General features: G+C 44.0%; 2 protein-coding genes across 3 annotated transcripts in view; one reads left to right on the top strand and one right to left on the bottom strand.

The window, feature by feature from the left end:
• Window positions 1-829: 829 nt before the first annotated feature.
• Window positions 830-24,268, bottom strand: AKAP10 (A-kinase anchoring protein 10). Of its 2 annotated transcripts, none has more exons than XM_050714767.1 (15): window positions 21,137-24,268; window positions 16,710-16,757; window positions 14,220-14,402; window positions 13,309-13,860; window positions 11,799-11,897; window positions 11,246-11,330; window positions 10,757-10,880; window positions 9,778-9,914; window positions 8,571-8,715; window positions 7,664-7,837; window positions 5,336-5,445; window positions 4,399-4,481; window positions 3,758-3,810; window positions 3,046-3,141; window positions 830-2,268 (listed from the first exon to the last, which is right to left on the bottom strand). In XM_050714767.1, exons 1-15 carry the CDS (start codon window positions 21,261-21,263, stop codon window positions 2,263-2,265), a joined length of 2,022 nt encoding a protein of 673 aa, XP_050570724.1. In that variant the 5' UTR covers window positions 21,264-24,268; the 3' UTR covers window positions 830-2,262. The 2 variants fall into 2 exon arrangements, with proteins under 2 accessions (XP_050570724.1, XP_035416982.1); XM_035561089.2 differs by lacking the exon at window positions 21,137-24,268 and adding an exon at window positions 20,278-20,478.
• A 1,374-nt stretch (window positions 24,269-25,642) lies between these two features.
• The window catches only part of LHFPL7 (LHFPL tetraspan subfamily member 7), a 65,073-nt gene continuing 64,618 nt past the window's right edge, over window positions 25,643-26,097 (top strand). Inside the window, exon 1 of the mRNA XM_035561116.2 lies at window positions 25,643-25,930. Within this exon, the coding sequence (XP_035417009.1) occupies window positions 25,643-25,930 (288 nt within the window). The remainder of the gene's footprint in view (window positions 25,931-26,097) is intronic.

Genomic DNA, 26,097 nt, shown 5'->3' with positions numbered 1-26,097 from the left:
CCCCGCCCGGCGCCTTCCCCCCACCCCGGAGCACAACCCCGGCCCCCGCCGGTCGTGGCCTTTCCTGTAGTGGCCACCGAAATTCTTTTCAATACCTTTCTGAAATGAAACGCTGTGAAAACATAAGGAGGTTCCTAGATTCTCACATTGCCATGTAAAAAAAAATAAGGTAATGCTGCAGCCTGCGCCTTGCCCGTGTTAGTAGGAGGGCTGGGCTGCAAACTAAAGTGTTTTATCTGCGCCATATAAAAACAGTCAGGGAGGGAGGCAGGGAGGAATGTACCCCACCAAGCACAGAGACTCAACCCTGCTATGCAAATCTGAAACGTAGCAAGCAAGAAATACAGCATCTCCTGTCCCACCCGGCACAAACCAGTGACAAGCATGGCAAGCATCAGGCGTCCATAGCCCCCAGCGATCAGCACGCCATCGAAATTCAATACTGCCTACGCACAGAAGAGGGAAACCAAACCAACCACGGAATACTGCTTTACCAGTTTGCTACCATTCAAACAAATCAGCTTAGAGAAATTACCCAAAGCAAGGGCTTGACCTGTCAGTGACTGGCCCCAGGGCCATGCCTGTGCCCTAGAGGAGCAGGCTGGCCCCATCAGCCATTTCTCCCTAGTTTTTGTTCCACTTTTTCTGATCAGGCCCTAGAATTTATAGAAATGATTCTTAGTACACTACATCTTCCATTTAAAGATTAATTAACGTTTGCAAATGTATCAAGGACAAACATTTCAGATAGTTGTTTCTTTTATGAACCTGTAAGGAACACATTTAGAAAACATGTAAACTCAAATCCCATCAAAACAGAAAACTGACACAAGTTTTAATATTTATATATTTTAAATCAAAACACAATTAAATATAGTATGCTTTAAGTACATGAATACTTGGGCATGAGAGAAATAAGAGATGGTACATAGTACCAAAAACCTATACACAGCCTTTTTTGCTTTTTTTTTTTATAGACAATACAGTGTCTCTATACAATCAAATATTGCAACAGTATAACACTTGCTAGTCAATCAAGATACTCTGAACATTGGAGATGATTTCTTTGCAAAGTGATTTTTTGCACAAGTTCAAGGAAAAAAAGCAATCATAAGAGTTAAATAAAAACCAAAATAGAAGTGTTGTATACTAAAAATGCAGCGATAACATAACAGTGGCACACCGAGTGTTTCTGATACTCTGCAAAATCAATTCACTTGGAAAAATAGAGGTGCTGTGTCACACCGTGGCTTTTTACTTAAACTAAGGGTTTTGCAAGTTGCAAGTGTTGACAACGTCAGGAAAAAGGCGGCCGAAGGTCATTAAAAATTATTTTTCTTTGTAAACCAAACCTCTGGAATTAGATACTATGCTGGTTTGAGGACAACAAGCTATGGAGAATGGCAGCAACACATGGCAGTAATCACTTTTTTCCTTGCTTATGGGACAGAAAGAAAAAAGATGGAGCAGGCTACTGGCTATGATCTCCTCAAAGCATGGGCTGCATTCAGAGCCAACACTCAGGAACAGAGGGCTACACAAGCACAAGACTGGCTTTCAAGTCTGCTCGAGTCGGCCGTGTGTCTGAAGCAGGGGATGAGTGAATGCAGGTGTAAGAGCTTGACAAGGAAAAGTTACGCTGTCCAGGCTTCGCTCCCGATCATTCTACACTGCCTTCAAGGTTAATGGAGTTATGAAGTAAAATACATTTATCTTACAGTTGAATGCTCATCTATTTCAAGTAAGGAAAAATAAAACTTAAAACTTTTTAGGTCATTCACTGCCAATAAATTCACCATTTCAGGTTCACTTCTCCAATGGCCAATGTCAGGGACACATCCCATGACATTTGCAGTTATACAATTAAAAATTACAGGTAGAACTAGAAACCACAGCAAAACCTTCCCCTCCTTGTGGCTTGTGTCCCATTCCAGATATTTTGCTTAAAAGTCTTTTTGAGACAGGGTCAAGTATTTGTGAAGTTGATCACAGTTACTCAGTGACGCGTTCATAAATGGTGTCTTCCTCTCTAAAAACCGTCATTGTGAATGCCACATACAACAGGAAAAAGTGTTTCTTCACGCTCTGCAGTGGAGGTACAGGATTGCTTCTTTTTAATTCTTCCTTATCAACGAGGAAGATATCAGCGGTTGGAGTAACAGTGCTTTGTTTTTATTGGCTGTGTTAAAGAATCCACCCAAAGGGAAAGTTCACTCATTCTCAAAGCAGAAAGCCAGATTTCCTGTTCTGGCATTTCTAAAATCATAGCTGAAAAAGGAAGAACAGGGTTAGAGTTCATCTTACCCTAAAACATACACATCAAATCACTCAACAGAAAGACATTTTGTGTTTACAAGTGATGAAGCCAGGTATGCTTATGAATTTGGGAGAGAAGAAATGCTACTCTCAATCTTCCAATTATAGTAACTATGCTTGCTTAATTGAATCCAGAACATCTGCAGCCACTTGACATTTCTAAATATTGTGCTGAGTGACCTTTTCATCCAGTCAGACTGGAATTACAGAATTAAGTGAAATAAGTCATTTAAAAATAACTATTCAAAAAAAACTACAAAGAAACTATGGACCATCCATTCAAGCCTAGTCATTAGGCTTTGGCACACGTTTACTTTCAATAATTAAGAATAAGTAACTTGAAAGAGTCAGATGCGCAAATGCTCAAAAGCCAGGAGTATCAGATTCTATACTTGATAAACTACTGTCTTCATTATTTCACAAAGTTTGGTACATCAGAACTTTTTTTTTCTTTTTTAAATGACAACATGTAAATTTTAGTGGTAATTTAGGCAAATACACTATTTTATGGTAAAGAACGCTGGTAAGTGTGAACTCAAAGAAGGAATTGCAGTACTGATCCTGCAGCACATAGCACCTTTTTAGCTAATAAGGCAGTTAGTAAATACTCGAACAAAGACAATTTCAAGATTTGCACAGGACAAGCACCACAGGTGGTACAGCAAGAGCTCTGCTCTTCCCACACTGGCTCAAGCCAGATAAAGGCACACAGCTTTTCCACCCTCTTACCTTTGTAATCTTCTCTGAACGCTGTTCACATTGTGCCTGCTGCATAACATCATTGACTATCATCTTTGCTATCCTCCAAGCCATCTCTTCTTGAGCCTGCCATAGCAAAAACATCCCAAATACAGACGGTTTGAAGTTCGTAAAATAATGCAGTGCCCTCAACATAGTTCATGCAATCAACCTTGGATACGCAGTTAACTTTCACAACTCAGTGACTTGGAGTAAGCATATCCTCCCTTGATGTAAATGCACCTTGGTTTCCAAGTACAGCATTAACTTCAATTAACATGAACATTTACTGCTTGATGCAATTTCCAAGACATTTGGTAAAGTTTTTAGACTTATCCATTAGGAACACGTCCAAGCCCCTCCAGAGGGGATAAATGCAGCCTGCAACCCACATACAGTGGTCACTTCACAGTAAAACCAAAGAAAAACAGTACCTCCACACTTAATTGTGGATCTATCTTAAAACACTGTAATAAGAAACCCCTTGACTGCAAGCACACAATTAACCATTTTATTAAACTATTCAGCACTGGCAAAAAAAAACAAACAAATTGTTTCACAGGTGCATGCAATTTAATGATACTTATCACAGAGTCACAGTTCTGGTTGGTGTGTCAGAGCTATTCAGAATCTGAACACTTCATTTCCCCAATCTGTATGGTAAAGTATGTCACAAGGACAAGATAAAAAAAAGAGTACACACCTCATCTGTGTTTCCCTGAACCCATTTCTTCATTGCTTGTGAAAACATGGACCCTAGTTGAGATAAAAAACAGCAAACAAGGTATATTAGCAAGCTCTGTGGCACATCTCTACAAACGCTACTTCCTACTATCCTTCTGAAGGGTTTGCACTGCTGGTGTTAGAGAACACAGAAAAGAGAATAAAAGACAAGGGATTACAGGGAGCCATGGTTCACTAGACACTGACTCCAAATAATTCATTTTTACCAGAAAGAGTTGAAAAGCAGCATTAACAGCAGATCCCAAACTGAGTGGGAAGCACGTGGAGAGCTGAAGTTCTTTTTCATCTTGAGACCAAATCTTTCAAGGTTTGATCATCAGCTCAGCTGCTAGCAGCTTTCATCCCTGCCAGGTTCCATTGACAGCTCCAACCCCCACAGGCTGCTCATGTTCCCAGGAGTCCAGCTGGACCAGAAAAGCACAATTCGGCTAGGGAACCAGGCCAGGGATGGGTTTTGCCTCAGTACAGGACAATTCCCTAAACATCTCTATTTGTCTTTAAACAGAGCTGGAAAGAGACAAGAATCTTGCTTATCTTGACTGAAGCAAGGAGGAGAAAAGTTTTGCAGATGTGTATTGAAATTGAAAGAGGAAAGCAAACCTTTTGATTTTTTGACATCAGGCTCCGGTTCAGATTCTCTGATGAACTGTCCCAGGTCACTAACTCGTCCGAATGTCATCTTCCTGCCGAGAGAAGAAAGAAAGGGACCACAAAGGTTACCAAAAGAACTTTAGTACTACGGAAAGTTCTCAGAGAAACAAAAAAAAAAGTCTACAATACAATAAAGACTCTAGTGTCAGAAAAAATGGCATTTTACCAATTACCACCGTTTCCACCTAGAAATGATGTACTGGGAAAAATTTCCCGTTCTCCTTGTGTATCTGAATTCAGAGCCTATCTTAAAAATTCTAGAAACTACAAGTAGGCAAATGATTCAACTCAATCATAACATCAACAGGCAGAGCTAGCAAGTGCTCTACGCTATTATAAAACACGTCATTAGGAGAAAACAGTTTACAGTACTTAAAGGGACAGAAGAGTGGCATGCAAAAGCAAAGCAACTATAGAAACAAAGAATTTCTCTGAGATCCACAGAGCAGAAGAGCTTTATAACAAAGAGCAACTTAAGAAACAGGAAAATAGCAGTGCAGTCTGCTAATGAAGTACAAGCCCTTCTCTACCATGGAAGTAGGGAGAAATTGAAGATGTTCATTACAGTATCAAATGCACCTGAGCTTATTCTTTTTCTTTTGCAACCCCAAAGAGGAACTACTTCGCTATATTTTGGAGTCAGAGGAATAATAGCTAGGAGAAAAAAAAATCTGTTGGAAATATTTTTCTGGCTGCCATTCTGGTCAGAGAAACGTTCACTATGATGTTGGTATTAAATCACACTAATGAAATTACTTTCAAATACTAAGATGTACTATTAATGCAACACTTAGTATTTACGCATACTTTCAGCGCAGAAAGACACAGCAAAAATGAAACATGAGAAGTACGCTACAAAGAATGAGATGCACTGAATGAGCCTTACCCTGCATATGTTCGTTGATACAAAGATTCTGGATCCAGACTTGCAGCATCTACAATTATTGCTTCATCAAAATTTTTCAGGATTTTAACATTAGCCTTTTTGACATTGGACTACAAATAAAAATTCTAAGTATTAGCGCCCAATGCAAACAACTTGTAGCTTAACAAAATTACTATTTTAGTGCTTTAACATTTAGATAAAAAACTCCATAACGTCCATGCAAGCATAAAAGAATTATAGAGCGTCTACACAACAATGAATTGCTAACACAGTATGACATTGTTTTGAAACAGAGGATGACAAAGTTACATGACCAGAGCCAAAGACAATGTGCAGGTCAGCATACATACATGTAAAGACTGCTGTCTAAACATTATCAACTGAATAGATCTGTGTGTACATGCATATTATTTGAGTATTAACACTGAACTACCTCAAAAGCTGCAGCAGCTTCACTCATCCCTCTCATGCACCTGGTAAGCAATTCCTATTAAATACTCTATGCGTTCCCCACAAACAGAGAACAAATGTTTATCTTTTGGCCTGAAGTATTCATACAGGAACATGAAAAAACAAAAATGTTTGAGCAACAGCAGGGAGAGCACAAATGCATAGCAATCTATTAGCACCTTAACTCAGAACAGAAACATTTATGGCAGCTGCCTTGCAAACACCTTTCCTGTTGGTCTGCGCAAGTGCTGTTCTTTATGCAAAAATATGCAGAGATCTGACTAGAAGCATCTCCAGTTCAGTAGGAATGCATACCACAAAACGCAGCACTTCCTTCCCAAACATTCCAAGCAGGCCAATTACCAGAAGTTTCTCCTCCTACTACTATCAGGAGGCAGGATAGTTCAAGATGTCAGAATAGATTTCATTCCCCACTTTTTAACTTGGTTGGGAGGTATAAAAACATTACAAGCAAGTAGTACAGCTTCCAGGTTGCTTGAAACACAGTATGTTGGTATTGTTGGTCTACATTCCAGATTTAAACCCCCTGGTAACACTGCAGCATTCAATAAAAGCAACTCAGCAGAAGCAGTTCTCGCTTAGCTTTTCTGCTCTCAGCTGGGCTTGCAGTTTGCAAGCTGACCTGGTTACAGATAAGCTAGAATCTGCTTATCCTCTCCCTCAACCACATTTGAATCAAGCAAAGCTGGAAGTTTTGGAACAGACAACTCTTTGTTAAAAAAGATCTCTGATGTTGCTTGCATGGTTACCGAATGTCATGTGCTCCACTGCCCACGTCTGAGGCCAGGCCCACACAGGAACCCAGCAACACATAAGGCAATAAAAAAAAAAGATGCTGGCCTGTGACTAGGGCACAGAGCAAATAGCCAGTGAACACCAGTGAAACTGGAAAGGTAAGAGCCAAAGAAACCCAGCCACATTCTTGTTTCTACACAGTACTGCAAAGGAACAGCCACAGAGCCCTAATCATGCTTAATGAATGAAAAGAATGCCCTACCCAGCAATAGACTGTTTTTTTATTGCCAACTTTACATCAAATGATAGACATGCAAACAACACCCCCCAAATCACTGCATCTCAGTGGAAGTAGTGTCTGAAGTATGTATTTCTATGAAAATACAGTGTCAAAAGCATGTATTTCCACCACCGTGCCAGAGCTCTCGCTTGATAAGGTCAGGAGTCTGCCCATCTTCTACCAGACCAACACAACCAGCTACCCTAAGGATTACAGTATGGAAATGTCTGCTGAGGCAAACTAGTGAACACCAGCTGGGAGAGATTAACTGTCATTACTCTCCGTGTGAATTGAGAGATGACTTAAACACTAGAACTGAGGGAAATTCTCTGTATAGAGATATGTCACTTTAATGACACTGAGCACACATTTGAATGTTTGTATTTAAATTCTATAATATATTCGTGTGTCAAATTTGCCCAAAGTTGTAACTGGGGTGTCGTTCCCCCCATATGCCATTTTTAAACGTTCTTTAAAATGTTTATAAACAAAAATGTTTATTTAAAATGTTCTTAAGTGTTACAGCACTATGAAACAGTCTTCAGTGAATATTAACAACTTAATGAAAAACATAACTTTGAATCAAAGAACTAAAAGCAGTGCAAGACTCCAAGGACAACGAATATGATAGATACAGTCCCGTGCCAACATTGTGTTTCAACTTAGGGCATGTTTAGTCTGCCTCCTGCTAATATAACACAAGATTTAGTAGCGTTTAGTAATGAAAAAGAGAATCAGGAAGCTTACAATTACAAGAAACCCTTACAGGGTATGAACTCATATCAAGACAGGAAAGCGACTGCAGCGTTTACTAGAACAGAATTAAACCAAGACAGACATACCTGGGAGGCAGAGCCATCTGGGCCCCCTATGGAATCACTATCAGGAGAACTGCCGGGCCCTTGAATGTTCAGTGCAATATTCCCTCCTGGAAATTCATCTCCTCGTACAGAATGGATGAGATCATTCAAGTATTTGTAATAAAGGTTGCTGGACAAGAAACCAGGCAAAAAAACCTGAGAGACAAAAGAAGTCCTCTTTAATCACGGCAGGCCTGCATGACTGCTGTAGATCATTTGTAAAACAGAAGAGACACACAAACATCTCAGTCCTTGTGCAGATGGTACACAAGTAAAAGCATCCAGGTATGGAACTATTCTGGATTAGCTACTGAATTGTTTTCAGGCCTACTGCAGAATGAGACAACAAAAATAGTTATGTATTAACTAAATTCCCCACAAACTGGAACTAAAGTTAAGATTTTTCTTCTTCTAGAAAGGCCTGATAACCCCACAGACTTGGAGCTATCTTACCATACTGTTCAGAAACCAGCAGCAGCTCAAGAATCAAGCCATCAATCTAGTATCCTGTATCCCACAGTTACGCTGTTATCCACAGCACTGGTATTACACCTGCAAACAACTACTACTAGCACTTGCAAACAAGTATTACTAGCATGAAGGAAAGTTTTCTAAAAAATGTAAAATAAGCTGTTGATAACAATTCACGCATGGGGGAATTCTGTTACTTCCATTAATATGCAACAATTTGCATATTAACCACTTTGTGGTATCTTTCCACAGTAGGCTGGGGAAAATACCAAATTTTACTAATTCTATTATTCAAATAATAATTCAGTAAATTTTAATAAGAGGACAAGTCAGAGATAGCAAATGCAATGCCTGACGCTACAAGATCTTCCTGTTATCTTTACTAACTGCCAAAACCATTCTGAAGAGGGTGTCTCACCGTCTCCATGGTAGTCCACGCCTGCCGTAAGGGAGTAGTGAAACAGTTAGGGAGAGGGCCACCTTCCCTGCAGATGTTGGATTCAATCTCTAACCTCACAGAGTCATCAAACCCAAGAGGATGCGTGGCTTGAAGGGAGAAGTACCTGCAGCACCAGACAGGGGAAGAAGACAACAAAAAAAGGCTTTGCAAAATTTGGCAGTGTTAGTACCTACCCTTTTCCACTGGATGCCATTAACCATGCTGCAGCCACTAGATGGTGCTGGCTTCAAAATGTACGTACAACTGACAGTAACTAAGTGCAGGGAGAAAAAAGTCCCCAATTCACAGAAACATTTTTTGATAAAGCCTTGCCCTGAAGATACAGATAAAAGAAACAGAGCATCACGTGATTACTGATGAGCAGAATTTTACACAGCTTTGTAACAGAGAAGCAGGAATGAAGCAGAGGACACCCAGAACTCTGAAGCAGCATTTGCTCATCATTAAAAACAGAGTTTGACAATGAAGGATAACAGGGGTGTGTGACTAACAGAAGTGAGTTCTTTGCTTCCTCTCCAAATTTTATTTCCTATCAGGACAGTAACTCAAGAAGCTTATGTCTACAAGTCTTACACTTAAGCTTCTGGAAGCACTTATGTCCATCTTCCAGTTGCACTGTTGGTAAGCTGAAGCACAAAAAGGAAGTTACACTACTGAGAGTGAAAATGACCATAAAAGGGGTCTGGTTGCTTCCTTACCAAAATAAGGACCATCTTTTGAAATATTAAGAACAAGCTCTATGTGGCTTTTACTACGTGTGGTAAAAGCACTTGTAGCCTACGTTAAATGGCTAAGAGTACCTGAAATTAAAGATTTTTCTACGCTTACACTTCTGCTATAAGGTTTAGAACTTACATGTTTTCATATAGCAACCAAGTGGCTTCGGTATTTCATGGCCAAACATTAACTCAAAAAATCAAGCCCCGAAAATTCTGATTTTCGTTTAAGAACAAAGTCTTTATAAGGATCTATCTATAAAGGAAACATTCTAAGAGTTGTTGTACATACACACATACACTGGAGGTCACCTAAATAAAATGCATTTCAGCAAAACGATGCAAGACTGCACAGCATTTGAAAATTAAAAGTTCCTCTTGCACACCGCAACACAGAAGTGTAAAGACAAAATTAGAGCTTCAGAAACATAATTGTTGAACTCCCTCACTTGTCATATAAAATCATGGCATCATTCTGTGCTTCTTGCCCATCATACTGGCCTTTTTTGGCAGCAAGTTGAGACTGGAAGTTATCTGCTGCCAACCAGAACTGCAATACATTAACTGCTTCTTCTTTCTCCATGTACTAGAAGGGAAATTAAAAATAAAGTTTTAGCAAGAAAACACAACAAGCACAAACCAACTTACTCCATCCCACTTAAAGTAAGAAACAGACCATAAATTCGTGACAAAAAATTATCACGAAGGCATATAAATACTTCGAATTGTCTGATAGTGCTGCAGACAGAATTAGCTTGTTGCATTCAGTTTGTTAAAAAAAAAGAGCTCATGAAATTTCTTTTTTGTACAGATTTTTGCATTTAGTTTCCAAACAATTACTTGTTTATATCATAGTGAAAGACAGAGGAAAAGCCATTTTCATGCTATACTTAGTTTACAGAATGTCTCAGCTTCCCAGCTTGCCATTCCAAACTATATTGGCTTGTCAGACTATCAGGACAATTATCTAACTCCTGACAGATGATTCCCTAGAGGTACAGGACCCCACAGCTGTAAAACCTTACGTTTATCCTACCATACACGAGGCTGGTACCCTCTCTAATTAAGACAAGACTTTTTCTTTACCTGTGCTTAAGGCTTTCAAAGTCAGTGCTTCATTTGGCAAGATTAAGAAGTCTATGTCAAAGCTTCTACAAAGTGAAGAGACACTTAGAAGCGCTCTCTAAACTGGAGAAGACACGTGTGAATACTCATCTTACAATACGGTGTACAGGTTTGAATATTTGAAATTTTTCCACACAGGGGCAAGAACAGTTTAATGCATTTAATCCCAGAAAAAACAGATACACCTCATCTCTTTGGTTATATTTAAGGTGCTTGGTTATATTTATTTTGTTATATTTAAGATATTTTCCATGTGATAGAATGGAATCAAAAAAAACAACAAATCACAACCCCAATACTGACCTCAGAGAAATAGAACAGGGCTGATTCACAGAAAAGTATGTCAGCTAGATAAACAGTCCCACTAGTCAGCACCTCGATCTGATATTTACAGAAATGATGACTTCGCAAAAATTCACTAAAGTGCCTGCACACAAAATAACAATTAGTCATTAAGGGCCAACAGCATTCAACACACTTTGTGAACCTATTAGTTCTTGCCCCAGAAGTCTTACTATTTCAGTCCAACAAAAGTAAAACGGGCAAGAAAAAAACAGGCAGGTAATACAAATGACATGGGAACAATAAAAAAAAACGCAGTAATAGCATGCAAATACAATTTCAGCAAGCAATCACAAGAACAGATTTGGAGGAAGAGGTCTGAGCACTGTTTCAATTATAGGAGGCTATACAGAACAGCAATTTTATGGTCGTCTTCATAAGCATTTTAAATGAACCACCTTTTGCAAAAGGACAACATGAACAAGAAGCCAAACCATTCCTTCAACTTACTCTTGTTCCATTGCATTAAACACTATTGACTGTGCTGTAACAAAGCAGTTAGGATCCACTTGTCCATCTTCCCCACAAATCTTTGCTGCAAAGAAAGACCGGGTTAATTTTAACACGTTTGGTTTATCAAGCTGAAAAGACGTGAGCGATGACTAGTTAATGAAAAACTGCAGTTCAAATCTGCTAGAATCAGCTGGTCCTGACTGCACAAAAAAAGCTGCTAAGAGGCACTAGCACTGCCTTCTTCACACTGCAGATAGCTGAATGATACTATTATGGCTAAAATATTTGATGAAGACTCAGTTTGGATTCCTCCTATAACTGCTACGAATTCTTTCACTAATTTAAGCAAAGTTTCTGCAAGTTCTTACGTGGATATTGCACAAAATTACTGAAATTTTTCAGGGGGGAAGCATTCTGCAATAATCAGGTACATGTTTAACTATCTTTTTAAAACTAACTTTAAAATTCAGAAAAATAAGCACGTGTGGTACTAACGATACCTACGGTGAAAGAAGAAGCTCTAAAATGAGCAGGCAGTATGCATTCTTACCAACTATGTCATTTCTCATCGCTTCTGTAATAGGTATTGGTTTAGCAGCATCTGGAGAAATATATTTGGTAAAAGTACTAACTGCATCCCGTTCTATACCTACGGGGAAGAAATACAGAGTCAAACTTTGTATCCATTGGTACAGGTTTAAAAAGAAGAGTGAATAACTTGCTTTCCTGAAGAGCAGATGTTTGTATCTAATTAACAATGACAGTCTGCTTCCCATGAAGCTTTCACAGTTTCTTGCTCGATACTTTGCTATCAGCAATCTAGCACGACTGTTAGCTCCAGCCAGGTCACAATAAGCCCAGCATGGACCACTTAGTGAGATGGAATACAGGAACATAGCTCCAAATCCCCCCCACTGAACAAGACGGCACCCTCTGCCTCAGCTCCACACCTTAGCACCAGTAGTAACACCCATGTGGCATGAACTGCAGTGAAGTTCCCAGTTTCTAGCTCTCATCATACAGAACAGAAAACACTTGCATTATAAAGGAATTAAAGGGGAAAAATAATCAGAAAATGGGATTCCTCAGAACAAGTTGTACACTTTGCATGTCACCTTCCAAACAAGTTAGGACACTGCCTCATAGAGAGGGAAAAAATTGTACTCCAGACTTTCCAGATTTCTCAAAAAGGACCTGGTCCTTTCAAATTATTTTAATGTTAGAAATCAGAGGTGTTTTTCATGACTATAGTACCATCGTTTGCTTATGATATTTTGGGGCTGAGGTTACATATTCTGTAGACATATGATAAATAGCTATACAAGAAAGGCACATAGCAAGAGAAAAGGATGTAACATAAGGAAACAGTTGAGCAAACAAAAGGAATAGATACGAAGACAGGAGTGCTTCCTTTTTGTCTGTGTACTTGCACAAATGAGGGCGGACTGAGTAGATGCAGATTACAGAAACAGGTGCATGTAGCTCACTATCAAAAATAAATATTTTAATTTCATCCTTATTTCCAGTCGCCTCTGAAGAGGTGGACTCCGAATGAGAATAATCAGTTACAAGGGAAGGAACTCTATCAAATAAATCCAAGAACAGAAACAGCACATTCCATACAAAATCTCTACAAGTCTTTTGTAACCAATACTTACGCCATTTTACACGATACAGGATATTTACCTTCCACGGGCAGTTTATTATCAATTCTCAGCCCCATCATCCAAATTTTCTGCAATTCTTTTAAGTTGTGGGGTGGGATGGGTAAGGGAAGAACGGGACATTGCAATGTTCATCTTCGTTTCTTAAGATTACGCATGTAGGAACAGCATATTTATTTTTAAACAACCAGTCAAAACAAATACATAGCTCTTAAACTGCCTATCCACTTACACAGTAAGTTACCGAAATACAAAATGATTTTCCTCCTCACAGCACCATACCAAACTTACTAAGAACACATGAGAACCAAGGCAGCTCACCATAAAAAGCAAGCAGTAGCTTGTATATTCCCCATCTGCCCACCTTTTTCAAGAAAGGGGATACGTGACACTTACTTTTCATTAGTTTTCCTGACAAGTCCTTTAGTGCAGATGAGGGGCTGTTTCTATTTGATACTGTAAGGTTGGAAGATTCTTGCTGATCAGCTGCAACAGAATGCATCCCTGTCTCAGATTTTCTTAGACAAACAACACTGGTATTATCCCTCTCTTGACCCAAGAGCACGTGGTTCTGGCTGTTGCTAGTTCTGTTGTTCTTATCTGGAGCCACTGATTTGGTCCTGAGCAGACGCATGGTGCTAGAATCCTCCAGTCTCTCCTCAAGCAATCCAGGCGGAGAAGATGCCATTTCCTCCTGCTTCGAGGGTGACACCGGCTCTGCCAACGAACTCTGCTTAACTGTGTTCAGGCTGTGCGCTCTTATGCGGGACCATGTTGTGGAGTGAAAGCTTTCAGCCTCTAACCAAAACTTAACCAAATGTTCCATTCTGCGCAGTTCCATAAACTGAATAAAATAAGGGAGGGCTACATTGTCCTGCAGAACTTGTTCAAGGGTCTTTGAAAGGCTTGATTTGGTCTCTTGAGCCTGATAATTCAGACACGATCTGCCTAAAGGAAAATATTAAGAGAATAACTCTGTATTGTGTTATAAACATTTCAATTGAATACAAAAATGTCTTGGAATGCAGCTAGTGAAGAGATTATTCCAACCTAATGGTGGTACACAAGACAAAGGAATCTCTTTTAACCAAAACCAAAGAGGCAATGAATTTACCGCCCATTCAAAACCCTTCCAGGCTATAACAGATGCAACTGAAATGGCAGTATTGATTTTTTTATTTTTTTTTTAAGTTACTTAATTTACTTGACTGAAAACCAACAAGTGGTGAGCATACCAATAACATCCATAGGGGGAAAAAAAGAAGAAAGGAATTGCTGATAGTGTTACAGAGCAGATAAAGCCTTACCTAAGTCTCCAAAATGAGCAGCTTCCATGTGACTTGGCTGCTTCTTAAGAGCAGCTGTCCGACTGCTAGAGAAAGAGTCCATGTTGGCAGAGATGGCATTAATTGCCACATGGCTTGGTCCTGCAGCCTCCAGCAAGGCATGATTTCTAGTGCTTCTTTGAGGGGAATGTACAGGTATCGGAGCTGGAATCAAGACAGCAGTGATTAAAAGAAAAGGATCCTCACACCATTTCTATGTATTATTGAATGCTAAGTGCTCCCCAAATAAGCCAGAGGTTGCACGAATCAATCTTATTAAAAACCTTATGGAACCACTGCACGTCATCTTGGATCAAGGGTCTGATATGATTTAAGATTACAGAAATAAACAAGTTTTATGGCAAGAATAATCTCGCTTCCAATAGATTTGTGTGGTACCCACCCCCCTATATCCTCCTTATTCAGTAGCTAATCAAAAGCCAACAGATGTAAGTGTACATGTGAAATATTCCTGAGTCTTCCTACTTCCTTTATAACCTCTACAATGACAGTTTCATACTTTGTCAGCAATGTAGTATAGTTGCATTATTCTTGGCAAATTCATTTCCTTACCTTTCTAAAGGTTTAAATGCATTAAAAAAACTGAACTACCGAACTGAGTGTTTTAACAAGAATATCTTTCAAAAATATTTTGTCTCTACCTGAGTTTTAAGAGGGGAATAAAGCAATAAGGAAACATCTGTGACGAAACAGATTATAAACCTTAATCTCCCTTGGCCATTTCAGAACATGGCTGGCTATTTGAGCCTAAAGAGAACAAAGAAGAACTTCCTCATGCAAAACCATCTGTAAAAAAGCATCAACTGGTTGTTAATTGATGACAAAGCTGGAACAAAACAAAACACAGCAATACCAGTTTCAAAAGCTCTCAGGAAATTACATTTGATTAGGATGTCACGCAAGGACATCTTACACCTCTGACGGTTAAAAATAAAGCGAGTCAGATGACACTATCTCAGCACACTGCTTCACAATGATGTGTTTCATCAAGGTGTTAAGAAAGTTGTTTTTTTTTTTTATGACTTTCATGCTGCGTAACTTTATTTTTATGCACAATTTAACGTGATGACAGAAGCTGGCGATTTCACACTTGAATATCATGGTAGCAGATACCTGGAAGCAACAGTACAGGTGAGCTGAAACGTTGATGCTATCCTAAAGTGTTTCTGCAATTAAAGTATTTGGTACTGAGATACTGCTCACCATCTTTTACAAAGCCTTTATTATTTAATACCAGAAATAATAGAAAACCTGCAGTTTTCCCCATGCCAATGGATGGTAGCCAGACACCTGGCTGATGACGGTAACTGAGGGAAACTGGCTGGAGGCTACTCGTGTAGAACCAGAGCCACGCTGCTCGTAATGGTTTAAGCTTTTGTGAAATAGATTCAAATTGAATTTCGTATGACAACCATTTGAAGCAAAATTGTTCTACTTAATCTAAGCATCAAGCACTTGTTCCAAGACCTCTGGATAGCACTAATCTCTAACCTAACATCACACGGATTGTGGAGCAGCTGTTTGCCAAACTGGAAGGATGCTCCCTGTTTGCAGCAGCTCGTATGTAATACAGGAAGTTTTCAACTTTATCTTTACTCTCATGGTGACCAAACCGCAGCCCCTCCCTGGCAGCCTCTGTCAGCTAGTCCCTGGGAACCGCACTTGCACTAAAATAATGGGGTACACTATGAAACAGATGCAAGTGTTTCCTATTTTTGACTTGAGAGAGACACCACGATGAAATAATCCTTTAATTTTCTCTTGTTATCCAGATAGCACATTCACAAGTGCAGAAACAGGATCTTGTCTGAGGACATAAAAGTAACAGGCCAGATTTACACGGACTACCTCAGCTCCTTTTAGCGCTGCACTAAAAACTGATAGCATAAATAACCTTGTTTTCCCACACTTTATAAACTTCTTTCCCATCAAGACTTTGTCTCCCACCAGATTTAGCAGCAAGACTTCTGTATCACATGGAGAAGCATTAGAATAGCTATTCATTCTGAACAAGATTCCCATCTGCAGTCTCACAAGACACATCAGTCAGAGCTAGATCAGACACTGGCACCCTCTTTGGCCAATTAGACAGTTAAGCTGCATCTTCAAAACCACAAAGGACACTACAAATAAGCAAGAAACTTCACAAGCAACTCATCGTAGATAAGGAATAACCACTGTCTGCAAGGTGACCGAGTTTTACCATCCCTTTGAATTAAAGCTCACGTCTGACATAATTTAATAACCTTCTGTACTTACAGATTCAGCAAGATGGCTAGAAAAGATTAGTTGCTATAAATACTCAGGAACAGAATTAACTTTTGGTTCTGTTTTGCTTTTAAGGCTTAGATCAGGTTTGCGCCCAATTGTAAGGAAATTATTCCACTAGTTACAATAAAAATGTCAGATGATATTAGATAACTGAATTTACAAACAAAGTATCGCTCTTACTTTTAATTGCTTTCACATCTGTGGTCTTTTCTTGTTCTTTACCTTTCACTGTAAAATATAAAGGAAAATGTTGACGTTATTTTGGGTGACTAATGACTTACCAGAGAAGGAATATAAAATTCCCAACTTCAGCAAGTATCAAAGAAGATGCACACCATCGTTTTGTTAAAAGTGATCTCACACTTAAATCCGCACAACTAGTAACTGACAGATTTTCAACAACGCTTTTGTGTTGCCTTCCTTTCAAAACCAAAACCTTCTCATTCACGAGTTAAGTTCAATGAAATACACTACGTTAGAATTAACATTCAGAAAGACGCTTGCTGTCTATATGATCAAAGCAAGGCTACACTCAAGGTTACTTTAATAAACAGCATTAACTGGAAAGAAAGGGATAGATGTGTTCTAGGAGCAGGACACTGGCAGGTGCTCTCTGAACTACAAATTGCATGCCCCAAAACAAGCAGCAGACCAGTGTAACGTGGACGGCTGGGGAGGTGCACATGGAACCTGGGACAGCCTGTGACCCCTCCACCATGCATGGGTACCACAGAAATGTTCTGGAAGGACACCGAGAAGAGTTAATTATCTCATAAATAATATTGCTCAACTATCACCAAAGGCTATGGCAAACAATTGATGGGAAGATCACAGTTAAAAAAAACAACTTGTGATGAAAAAGTGCCTTTTAAAAAAATTATTCTTAAAAGAAGCTCTTAAAGGAAGAGAATGAGGAGATCTATTTAAAACAAAAATAAAGAGACCAAAGGAGTTCATAAGCAGGATGGCACGAGAAATTAACTGGTGACATTGCAGAATACAATCTACTAGAGGAGCGTTCCACAGCTGCTACAGGCTGGGATTATTACTACAAATAGGTCATCTTTGAACACCGATTCTGGAGTCCTTCCAAACATAACCACAAATCGTAGCTGAATAGAATCAAACATTTGCATTACGGAACACCGGTAGATTAGAAAATGCTTCCTATTTGGACCTAAGCATTTTAAATATTTTAAAGGGAAACTTCAAGCTCTCATTACATAATTGCCTGCTCGATCGCGGCTGCAGCGCTGCCACGCTGCCAGCCTTCCCTGCGAGCAACACGGATGCTGCAGATCTCAACTGGCACCTCAGCGATTAAGAGTTAAGCTAGCAGCTTCCACGCTCTCCCCGAGACAAAAAGGTTTAAGCCTCAGCTAAAAGAACTGGGTTCCTTTTAAACTGAGCTCTTACAGCCAGATGTAACTGCACATGAATGGTGAGAACAGCCCAGCTTTTACATAACTGACTGCGTGCTGATGAGCAGGAGAGAAACCACTGAAAAAGTCTGCACGCCTGAAATAACCCTGAGCTACAGCAGGCACGAAGCAATTCCCTTCATCACAAAGCCCACAACCTTAGGAACTCTGCATCTCTCTAGAACGATTCCAATAGTTTGTTCAACTGATACTTAACTACTGGCAACAGTTCCTGAGCTTCAGCAGAAGGGCCTCCACACACCTAGTTTCTGTTCCAATGTACTTGTTCCTTCTCACCAACTTGTCAGTTCCTCACTGCCTTACTACCAGTAATACAAACTCCCGGGCCACACCGTAACCTCTTTGTACACCGGCTTCTTTTGTCACTGCCAGCTTCAAGCAGAACAAGATTAAGGAGCACCAGTGGAGAATAAAGGAACACTGCTGTACGTGAGGAGACCACGTTACGGAGGGTGAAGCTCCGCTGAAGGAATTTACTTTCACTTTCCTCACAAAAACGGATGTCATTTGGTCTGCGTGAAGCCAGACAGATAACTGCGGTACACAACTACCGAGACCCAGAGGTCTGTGACAATTTCCAGTAGCGTTGCCCTGTTGTGAATGGGGTTTGCATCAAACCAACTCCAGCTGACCACAAGAGATTTGAAAATGTTGATTCATTCATATCTCGAATGACAGAAGGATGAATGAAAGACAGAAGGATGAACGAGCCCAAGCTGCTCATGCATGTACGTGTAGGAAAAGCAACACACAACTTCAGAGGTCAGCCAGCTGGTAGGACAGCGTACATCATTTCCAAAACATCCCCCATGAATGAGCATGGAGTCCGAGTGTTCTCACTGATAACGGTTCCATAATCTGCCCTCAAGCCCCCTGGTTCCTGGCCCAACTGTTATTATTTCTCTACTAATTATCCAACCTCAGTTTTATAGACCTTTTTTTTTTTTTACAGACCATTCCAAAAGAAATGCTTTGCTGTATTTTTGAGACTTTTCTACATGTTAGTAGCTCTAGCATCCCTGCTATGATTTCATTTGAAAACAACTGTTATAATTTTTACCCAATGTTGTATCTGCTTAAACAAGAATAATCCAACCCAAAAACACCGACACTTTTGGCCAGTGTTGGACTGCATGTGTCTAGTCTACAGAGGTTTATCATAAGCCTTTAACTGTCACTTCTCTCCCAGCTGCAGTTTAAGATCTTCTCTAAAAGTCAGTGTCTATAACGGAGGTACACAAAACAGTATTATTTATGTACAACCCAGATGAGAGCTTACTTTTCTCCTTCCTTCAGCAGTGCCTCTGTTGGGCATTCAGCTCTGACTGTGCTTCCCTGACCAAAGATGCTGTAATCAAAGCTCCAGACAGATACCCAGTCAGGTACTTCACTACCTTCACAAGAAAGTTTTCACCAAAGCTCACGCTGTTCCTATGGTTAAGCATCAGGAGGGAACATCAGCTCCATGACTCTTTTCATCTACAAAGTAGCAGAAGCTATTTTTGAGCAGTTTGTTTATAAGCAGCATGAAAGTTTTATTCTGCAGCTCCATATCAGTACGTAAACAGCCTGAAAATCATTAAACACTTGCAAAACCCTCAGCGAATTTCAGGGAGCCCTCATCGCTGCTAGTACGAACAGAAGCTGACGCTCTCCACCAAAAACGAAATTTTCAGCACTGCTTGGCTCAGAAAGCTTACAACAGAACTTGTCAGTCGAGTGCGGAAAGGTCGGCTCAGCCAACGCATTATTCCCCCCAGCTTACGGCCTTAGCTCCCAGGACGTACAGTTTGAGTTGCAGAAACCGAGAGAGCGCTTTGGGAGGGCGTCGTATCGCTGCAGAGCGGCGGTCACACCGCTGACAGCAGGGCCGCCTTCCCAAAGGGCCCTTCCTAAGTAGCGCCGCTTCCAGCGAACCCCCGGGGACCGCACACCGCGCACCCGGCAGCGCACCCCCGCGCGTTTCATCGCATCGCTGCCGCGCCGGTACCTTCGGCAGGTCCCGCGGTCAGAGACCCGCGCCGAGCCGCGCCGCAGCACTGCCCGGAGCGTTCGGGGCTCCTCGCTCCCAAGCCTCCCACCCGTGCCCCTGCAGCCACGCCGCAACTGGCGAACCCCTGCCGGCGCCTCCCCCGGCGTTCCTACGAGGGGCTGGGCGCGGCGCGGCTCCCCTCGCGGTTCGGGCTGAGGCCCCGCAGCACGCGGCCCCCCCCCAAGGCCCTTCCCCCGCCGGGCCGAGCGGCGGCTCCCGGCCGGCCCCGACGCTGAGGGCCCCCGAGGGCCCCGGGGCCCGGTGCCGGCCCTACCTTTCCGCCTGAAGAAGGACATGGCGCCGGGCAGGGGGCGAGGCGGCCGCCGGGCGGGGGCCGCGGGAGCGGGCAGCGAGCCGGGCCCCTAGGAGCGGGGCTGCGCCCCCCGCCCGCCGCCGCCGCTCCCTCCGCCTCTTCCTCCCGCGGGGCCGCCAGCGGCCGCCATGTTGTCAACAACCGCCCCGCTCCCTCTTCCGGCCGGCCGGCGGCGCGCGCGGCACGACGGGACGCGGCCGCGGCCCCCGCCTCGTTCGGCATGGCCGCGGCGGCGTCAGCCCGCTCGGCCAATCCGCGGGGCGCGGCGGGGCGGCCATCTTGGGTGAGGGCAAGAAGCTGCTGGGGGCGCGCGGCGGCCGGGAGTCATCTTTGGTCAGGGCGAGGGGCGCCTGGCGGACCGAGGCGCCATCTTTGGTGAGGGCAGGAGGACGCGGGGAGCTCGGGGCCGGGCCGGGCCGTGCGGGGCGCCCGGGGGGCTCCGGTCCCCTGCGGCCATCTCGGGCCCGCGAAACGTAGGGTGTGGTACAACTGCTTTACAAACGCTGTCGTTGTAACTTCTGGTTCGTGTACGGGCAAACCGAGACACGGCGCCAGAAAGCGGCCGTCCCAAAGTCCCGCAGCCACCCCGACCCGCGCAGCGACCCGTCCGGCCGCCCGCCGTTGGCGTTGCTGTGAGTGCGGGGGGAGCGGCTGGGAGCAGCGAAGGGCAGCGGCGACGAGCACGGAACAAACGCAAACCTCACCCGCTTCCCTGCGGGCTGCGGCGCGCCGTGCCAGCGGGCAGGAATGGCCTTCCCAAATACACGGCTCGGCCCAGTTCCTGTTCAAACTCCCTCGTTCCGTGACATTTCTGCCTCACCTGGGCTGGATCCCGGTGGCCTTGTTGCATGGGGCCCTGTTAGCAAGGCAGCACCACGAGGGGCCCGAAACGAACCCCACGGGTTGTGCAGGGACCGCGGGAGGCGGCTGCACCTCTCCCGTTCCATCGTCGTGTCAGGATGGATCAGTGCAGCGCCGTCCCGCTGCGCTGTAACTGTCCTGCTGCCGGTGTTCGGGCCATAAGGAAATTATGTAGTCAATAATCACCGTGTGGATTCCTGGAGCATCTTTCATCCGAGTGCTCCAAAGCTCTTTACAAACACTCATTAATTAAGACTCGTAAACTGCATAAAGGGTATGTGGGGATCTCTTTGGGACTGAGATGAAGCCATCTCAGGGGCACCATGTTGCAGCTGATTAACACCCTACAGCAACTCCATTATCTCTTTTAATATTATTTTTGCTAACTGATGCTCTTTGATACCTTTTTGTACACGTGCCCAGAGGCTGGTTTGAGGAAGTCTTTTTTTTGCATAATGAGCTGAATTATTTAATTGGCACATACCCTAAGAGGTTGATAAACTAAAATATTCAAAAGGTGAGCAAATTTGAAAGAACGGGCTAAATCACATAGGGAACATTAAGTTAACATCTTCTGTCAAAAAATCTTTGCACCCAGACCTCTACAAATGTGTATAACAACCTGCAGTACAAAGGCAGCGCTAATACGACCGGTCTGATCCTCCAGTATGCTGCACACAGACTTCTCCTTTCTGCGTGACGCTGTGTGGTTAAAGGGTCGAGTTTGCAGACCAGGCTGTAAGTTTCAATTTGTGTGCAGGGGTTGAAGCAGAACACGATGTATTGCAGAATCCTGGTCTCACATGCTGGCTGAGTTGCCATCAGTGGTAAATTTCCTGTGGAAGTCTGATCCTTTTTCTGACCGTACATACAGGTCTTCTACCGCCAAGCCCAAACTTCGCAACCAGCATAGCTCCTCTGGCTGAGCAATGGGAGAAGGAGGCAAGTTTTCTACAAAACAGGTTTGTTTGGCTATGCGTATCTGCTTCAATTAGCCCAGACCCTTTCATGCCGGGACACGCAGTCTCAGGAGAATGCACTGCCAGCTGTGAAGTGGCGATTGCTACCATCGATAAGGCGAGGCTGTCAGAAACCTGGCCAGCTGGCAATGTGAATTTTGGGTGGGTAAATTGAAGGTATCCCTCATCACACTCAATGAGAAAGACCTTCTATTTTGCAATTAATTTTCAAGCAGCAGCTCCTTTTCCAAAAAAACTAATCCAAAATCTGTCAAAGGCTTTGGGATAATTCAATTATCTTTGTATGAGATCCTAGATAATTGATGAAACCTCAAACTACAAGTATGTTTGGCATGAGTTATGTTTGCTGGACTGAAATTATCTCCCCCTTTTGGGAAAATGCAGAAGGGCTGAAGCTCCAATCCACAGCTCATCACAGCCTCAGACTGTAGAGATCTGAACTGGAAGCATGAAAAGATCAGGTTCTGGAGTTTTTAACAGATTTTAACAGAATGTGACAGTTTAATTAACTGAGTAATCAGTTGAAATATGACTTCAGGACACATAGGTTGGCTGACATTAGAGAAACTGGAAGACACCTCCCTAAATTCAGGTATTCAAAGAAAAAATGCTTCATTGCTTGGTGATTTTCCCCTCTCCATAGATAGGAAAATAAGCAGACTTTGAAAAGCTTTAAATGGGATGCACTTGTTTGGACAGAATTAATAAAGCAGAACAAGACTTTTTTGAAAGCTTGGCGTCTTTGACTCACAGATAATTAAATACAGGGAACTGCTCTGCTCAATTGCAGCATTCAAAAAAACCACAAATGTACAAATCACGTTAGAGACTTTCTGGTGCTCACATCTTTGGGACAGAACAGTCTGTTCATTTATTTACACACGTTTACGTGGCATTGGATTCTATCTCATATGCAGACTTCTCACTACTTTGGGAATACAATAACAAAAATGTATATCAATATGGGGTTTAACAGCCTAGATCTTATTCTGCAATCAATAATAATGCCCAAATTTTTTAAGGAGTCAAAGATGCCTTTACAGTAATACAGAACAAGCTTTAAAATCACATATTCTAAATATTACCATTAGTATTGTTAAAATTGTTAATTCAAATGAATTAGATATCTTAGATGACTTTGCAAAATAAGCAATACAAATATTAATCACTAAGAATCCAAGAATTAATAGTGAGGAAGAGTGGGAAAGATGCTGCACTCACATATAATGGTGCACAACAGGACTCTGTAAAAGCTGTAAAATCAAGAAGACACGACTGATACAGCAACTTCAATTACAGTCTTGTCTTTTTCTTTCTTTTTTCTTTTTTTTTTTTCTTTTTTAATGGGAAAACAAGTGGCTGCATGCGCACATAAAATTCATTGCAAATTTCAGTGTGGCTGACCTCAGTCCATTAGCCTTAATGGGAATGGGAGGGTTGATGCTGCCTTCTCAGATGTGCCGACGATTTCAAAGAAGGGAATTATCCTGTATCCCAGCCAGGCAAAAATTAACCGATTTTATTAAAACATTGTAATCCCTCCTTGTCTCCTTCCACTGAGTGCATGCTCAAGGAGGAAGCCTCGCTCCTCCATGCCTGGAGGTTGGGTTGCCCAGAGGGACTCTTTCACAAATAAGGGGCAAGGGGTTCCTGCCTGACTTGCAGTGGGTTTGTGGGTGGTCAAAGCCTGAACCATGAAGTGTGATGCAGAACACAGTGAAAAAAAATAAGCATCACTCACAGCAGGATGAGCTGCAGCAGTGACTTGCTGATGAAGATCTGGGCATCTGAGCTCTGGGCAAGGAGCACTGCACAGAAGCAAAGAAAAGGGAAACAAAGAAGCCCTCACATCAGTTTCACAGCTTTTCCCAGGTCCAACACTGCCGCATCAGTTTGTTCCTTGATGCTTTTGCAAGGCTTTCATCCCACTCTGGAATCATTCTGCTTTACTGCAGACAAACTGGATCATTCCTACCTCCAGTCTGTCCAGGCAGCGTTGCCATCACCTCAGACGACCTTTCTCTAATTTCAGTTTTATTTCCAAATTCGTGGCCATTTATGGTGTCATAAATATTTGAATAAAAGCAAGTAAAAAATAAAATCTAGGTTTAAACCTCTGTCTCTGGTTCTCCATTTACGCTTTTTCCCCTTTTGTTTTCCTAAATGCCTCAATGAGAACGAGAAGTGCTGAAGTACGTAACAGTAGCCGGGAACTTCTGCAAACCTGGGATACGAGGACAAGAAGACTTGGTGTGATTTTTTGCTCCTTCTAAACTTTCCTAGAAGTTAAAGCACGCACGTTTTTAAACTCGAGGGAAAGCCACGCTCGCGGGCTGGAGGCCGGTCCCCTGCTCGCCCGCAGTCCCGGCGCGCAGCGGCAGAGGGAGCCAAGCCCCCGCCTGCTGCGCCCCGCTCGCTGCCCCCAGCGAAGTCCCGGGCTGCGACTGCCGCCGGAGCACCGAACCCAGACCGGCAGGGAAAGCTCCTTTTTCTTTTTTTTCATAAAAAAAAAAAAAAAGCCCAAACACCCTTACCTCTGTTTCAGCCGTATGGGCAATAACTGCCTGAAGCCCACCTGAGGCAGGATAAATAATTTGGTGCCGTATTTATACAGGCTCTGCCTCCCCGTGCTGGCGTTTGGGGCCGTGGGCACCGCTGAGAGAGAGCCGAGCTGCTGGGGCCGGTAAAAGGCAGCGACATCAGCAGGACACGGGCACAAGCCCGTCACTTGGCGCTGCACAGCGACCGGGGCAGAGCAGGAATAAGACCTGGCTGACCCACCAAGTTTCCGAGCGACCGCTAGAAAAGCTCGGCGGCGCCGGGCGGCGCAGCTTTTCCGTTTAAATAAGCCCAAATTCCCGGGCAAACGTTCTGCGTCGCTCTTCAGGCGGCGTTTCCAACTCGATGGGGAAACCTAAACCTAGACGATTAAAGGGTAAAATTAACATCGGTCGAGCGATCGGACTCTCACTAAGAGGTGTCCAGAGGCGGACACCGGCGGCACCCGGGGCGCCTCTCCCCCAGCCGCCGCGCTCCGGGTGCCCGCCCGGTGCGGGCGGTGCTGACCCCCCGAGCCGTGCAGGGCGGCAGAGCGGGGAACCCCTGCCCGGGGAACCCCCGCCCAGCTCCAAACCACAGCGCTTTGGGGTGCCGCTCTCCGCCGCCCCCCCGTGTGCGTGTTTGGGGTGAGACCCCCCCCCCCGCTGCCGCCCGCCGCCGAGCAGCTCCCTGCGGCCACAGCCGGGCGGGCGGGGAGCCCCCAAAACGTGCGTGCAGGTGGGGGGGCCCCGCTGCCCCCCTGCCCCCGCGGGGCTCCCCCGCCCCACCCCGCCCGGCCTCAGCCGCGCCCCGCGGAGGAAGGGGGGGGGGGGGCGGCGCGCAGGCAGCGCGCAAGGAGCGCGCAAGGAGCGCGCAAGGGGCGCGGGCAGCGCTGCCGGCCCCGCGCCCGGCCGCGGCGGCTGCGCGGCCGCGCTGCGGCGCCGCCGATGCTGTCGGTGCCGGTGGCGGTGCCGGTGGCGGGGGCGGCGCGGGGCGCGGGCTCCCTGCCCCGCCGGCGCACCATGTGCAGCGGCGTCGGCTGCTTCTGGGCGCTGCTCTCCGCCGGCCTCTTGGCCGCCTGCGCCTCCGCCTTCCTCTCCCCGGCCTGGCTGCTGCCGCCCGGCCGAGCCGCCGCCGGCTTCGGCTTGCTGTGGCGCTGCGCCGGGCCGCCCCGCGGCTGCCACGGCTCCGCCGGTCCCGGCGGCTTCGGAGACATCCCCTCCGGCTCCTGGCAGGTGAGCGCCTCCGCGCCCCCCGCGACCTCCTCCGGCCTCCCCGGTGTTCCCCCGTCACCTCGCCGGCATCCCCCCGTCCCTCCCCGGGCTCTCCGGCAACCCCCCAGCACCTCCCCGGCATCCCTCAACCCAGTGCCGGGCTCTCCGGCATCCCCTCCATCATCCCT

The sequence above is a fragment of the Cygnus atratus genome, chromosome 20 (genome assembly GCF_013377495.2).
Source record: "Cygnus atratus isolate AKBS03 ecotype Queensland, Australia chromosome 20, CAtr_DNAZoo_HiC_assembly, whole genome shotgun sequence".
In the NCBI taxonomy this organism is placed as follows: domain Eukaryota; kingdom Metazoa; phylum Chordata; class Aves; order Anseriformes; family Anatidae; genus Cygnus; species Cygnus atratus.
The sequence above is the reverse complement of the archived record's forward strand: the minus strand, read 5'-3'. Positions and strand labels throughout refer to the sequence as shown.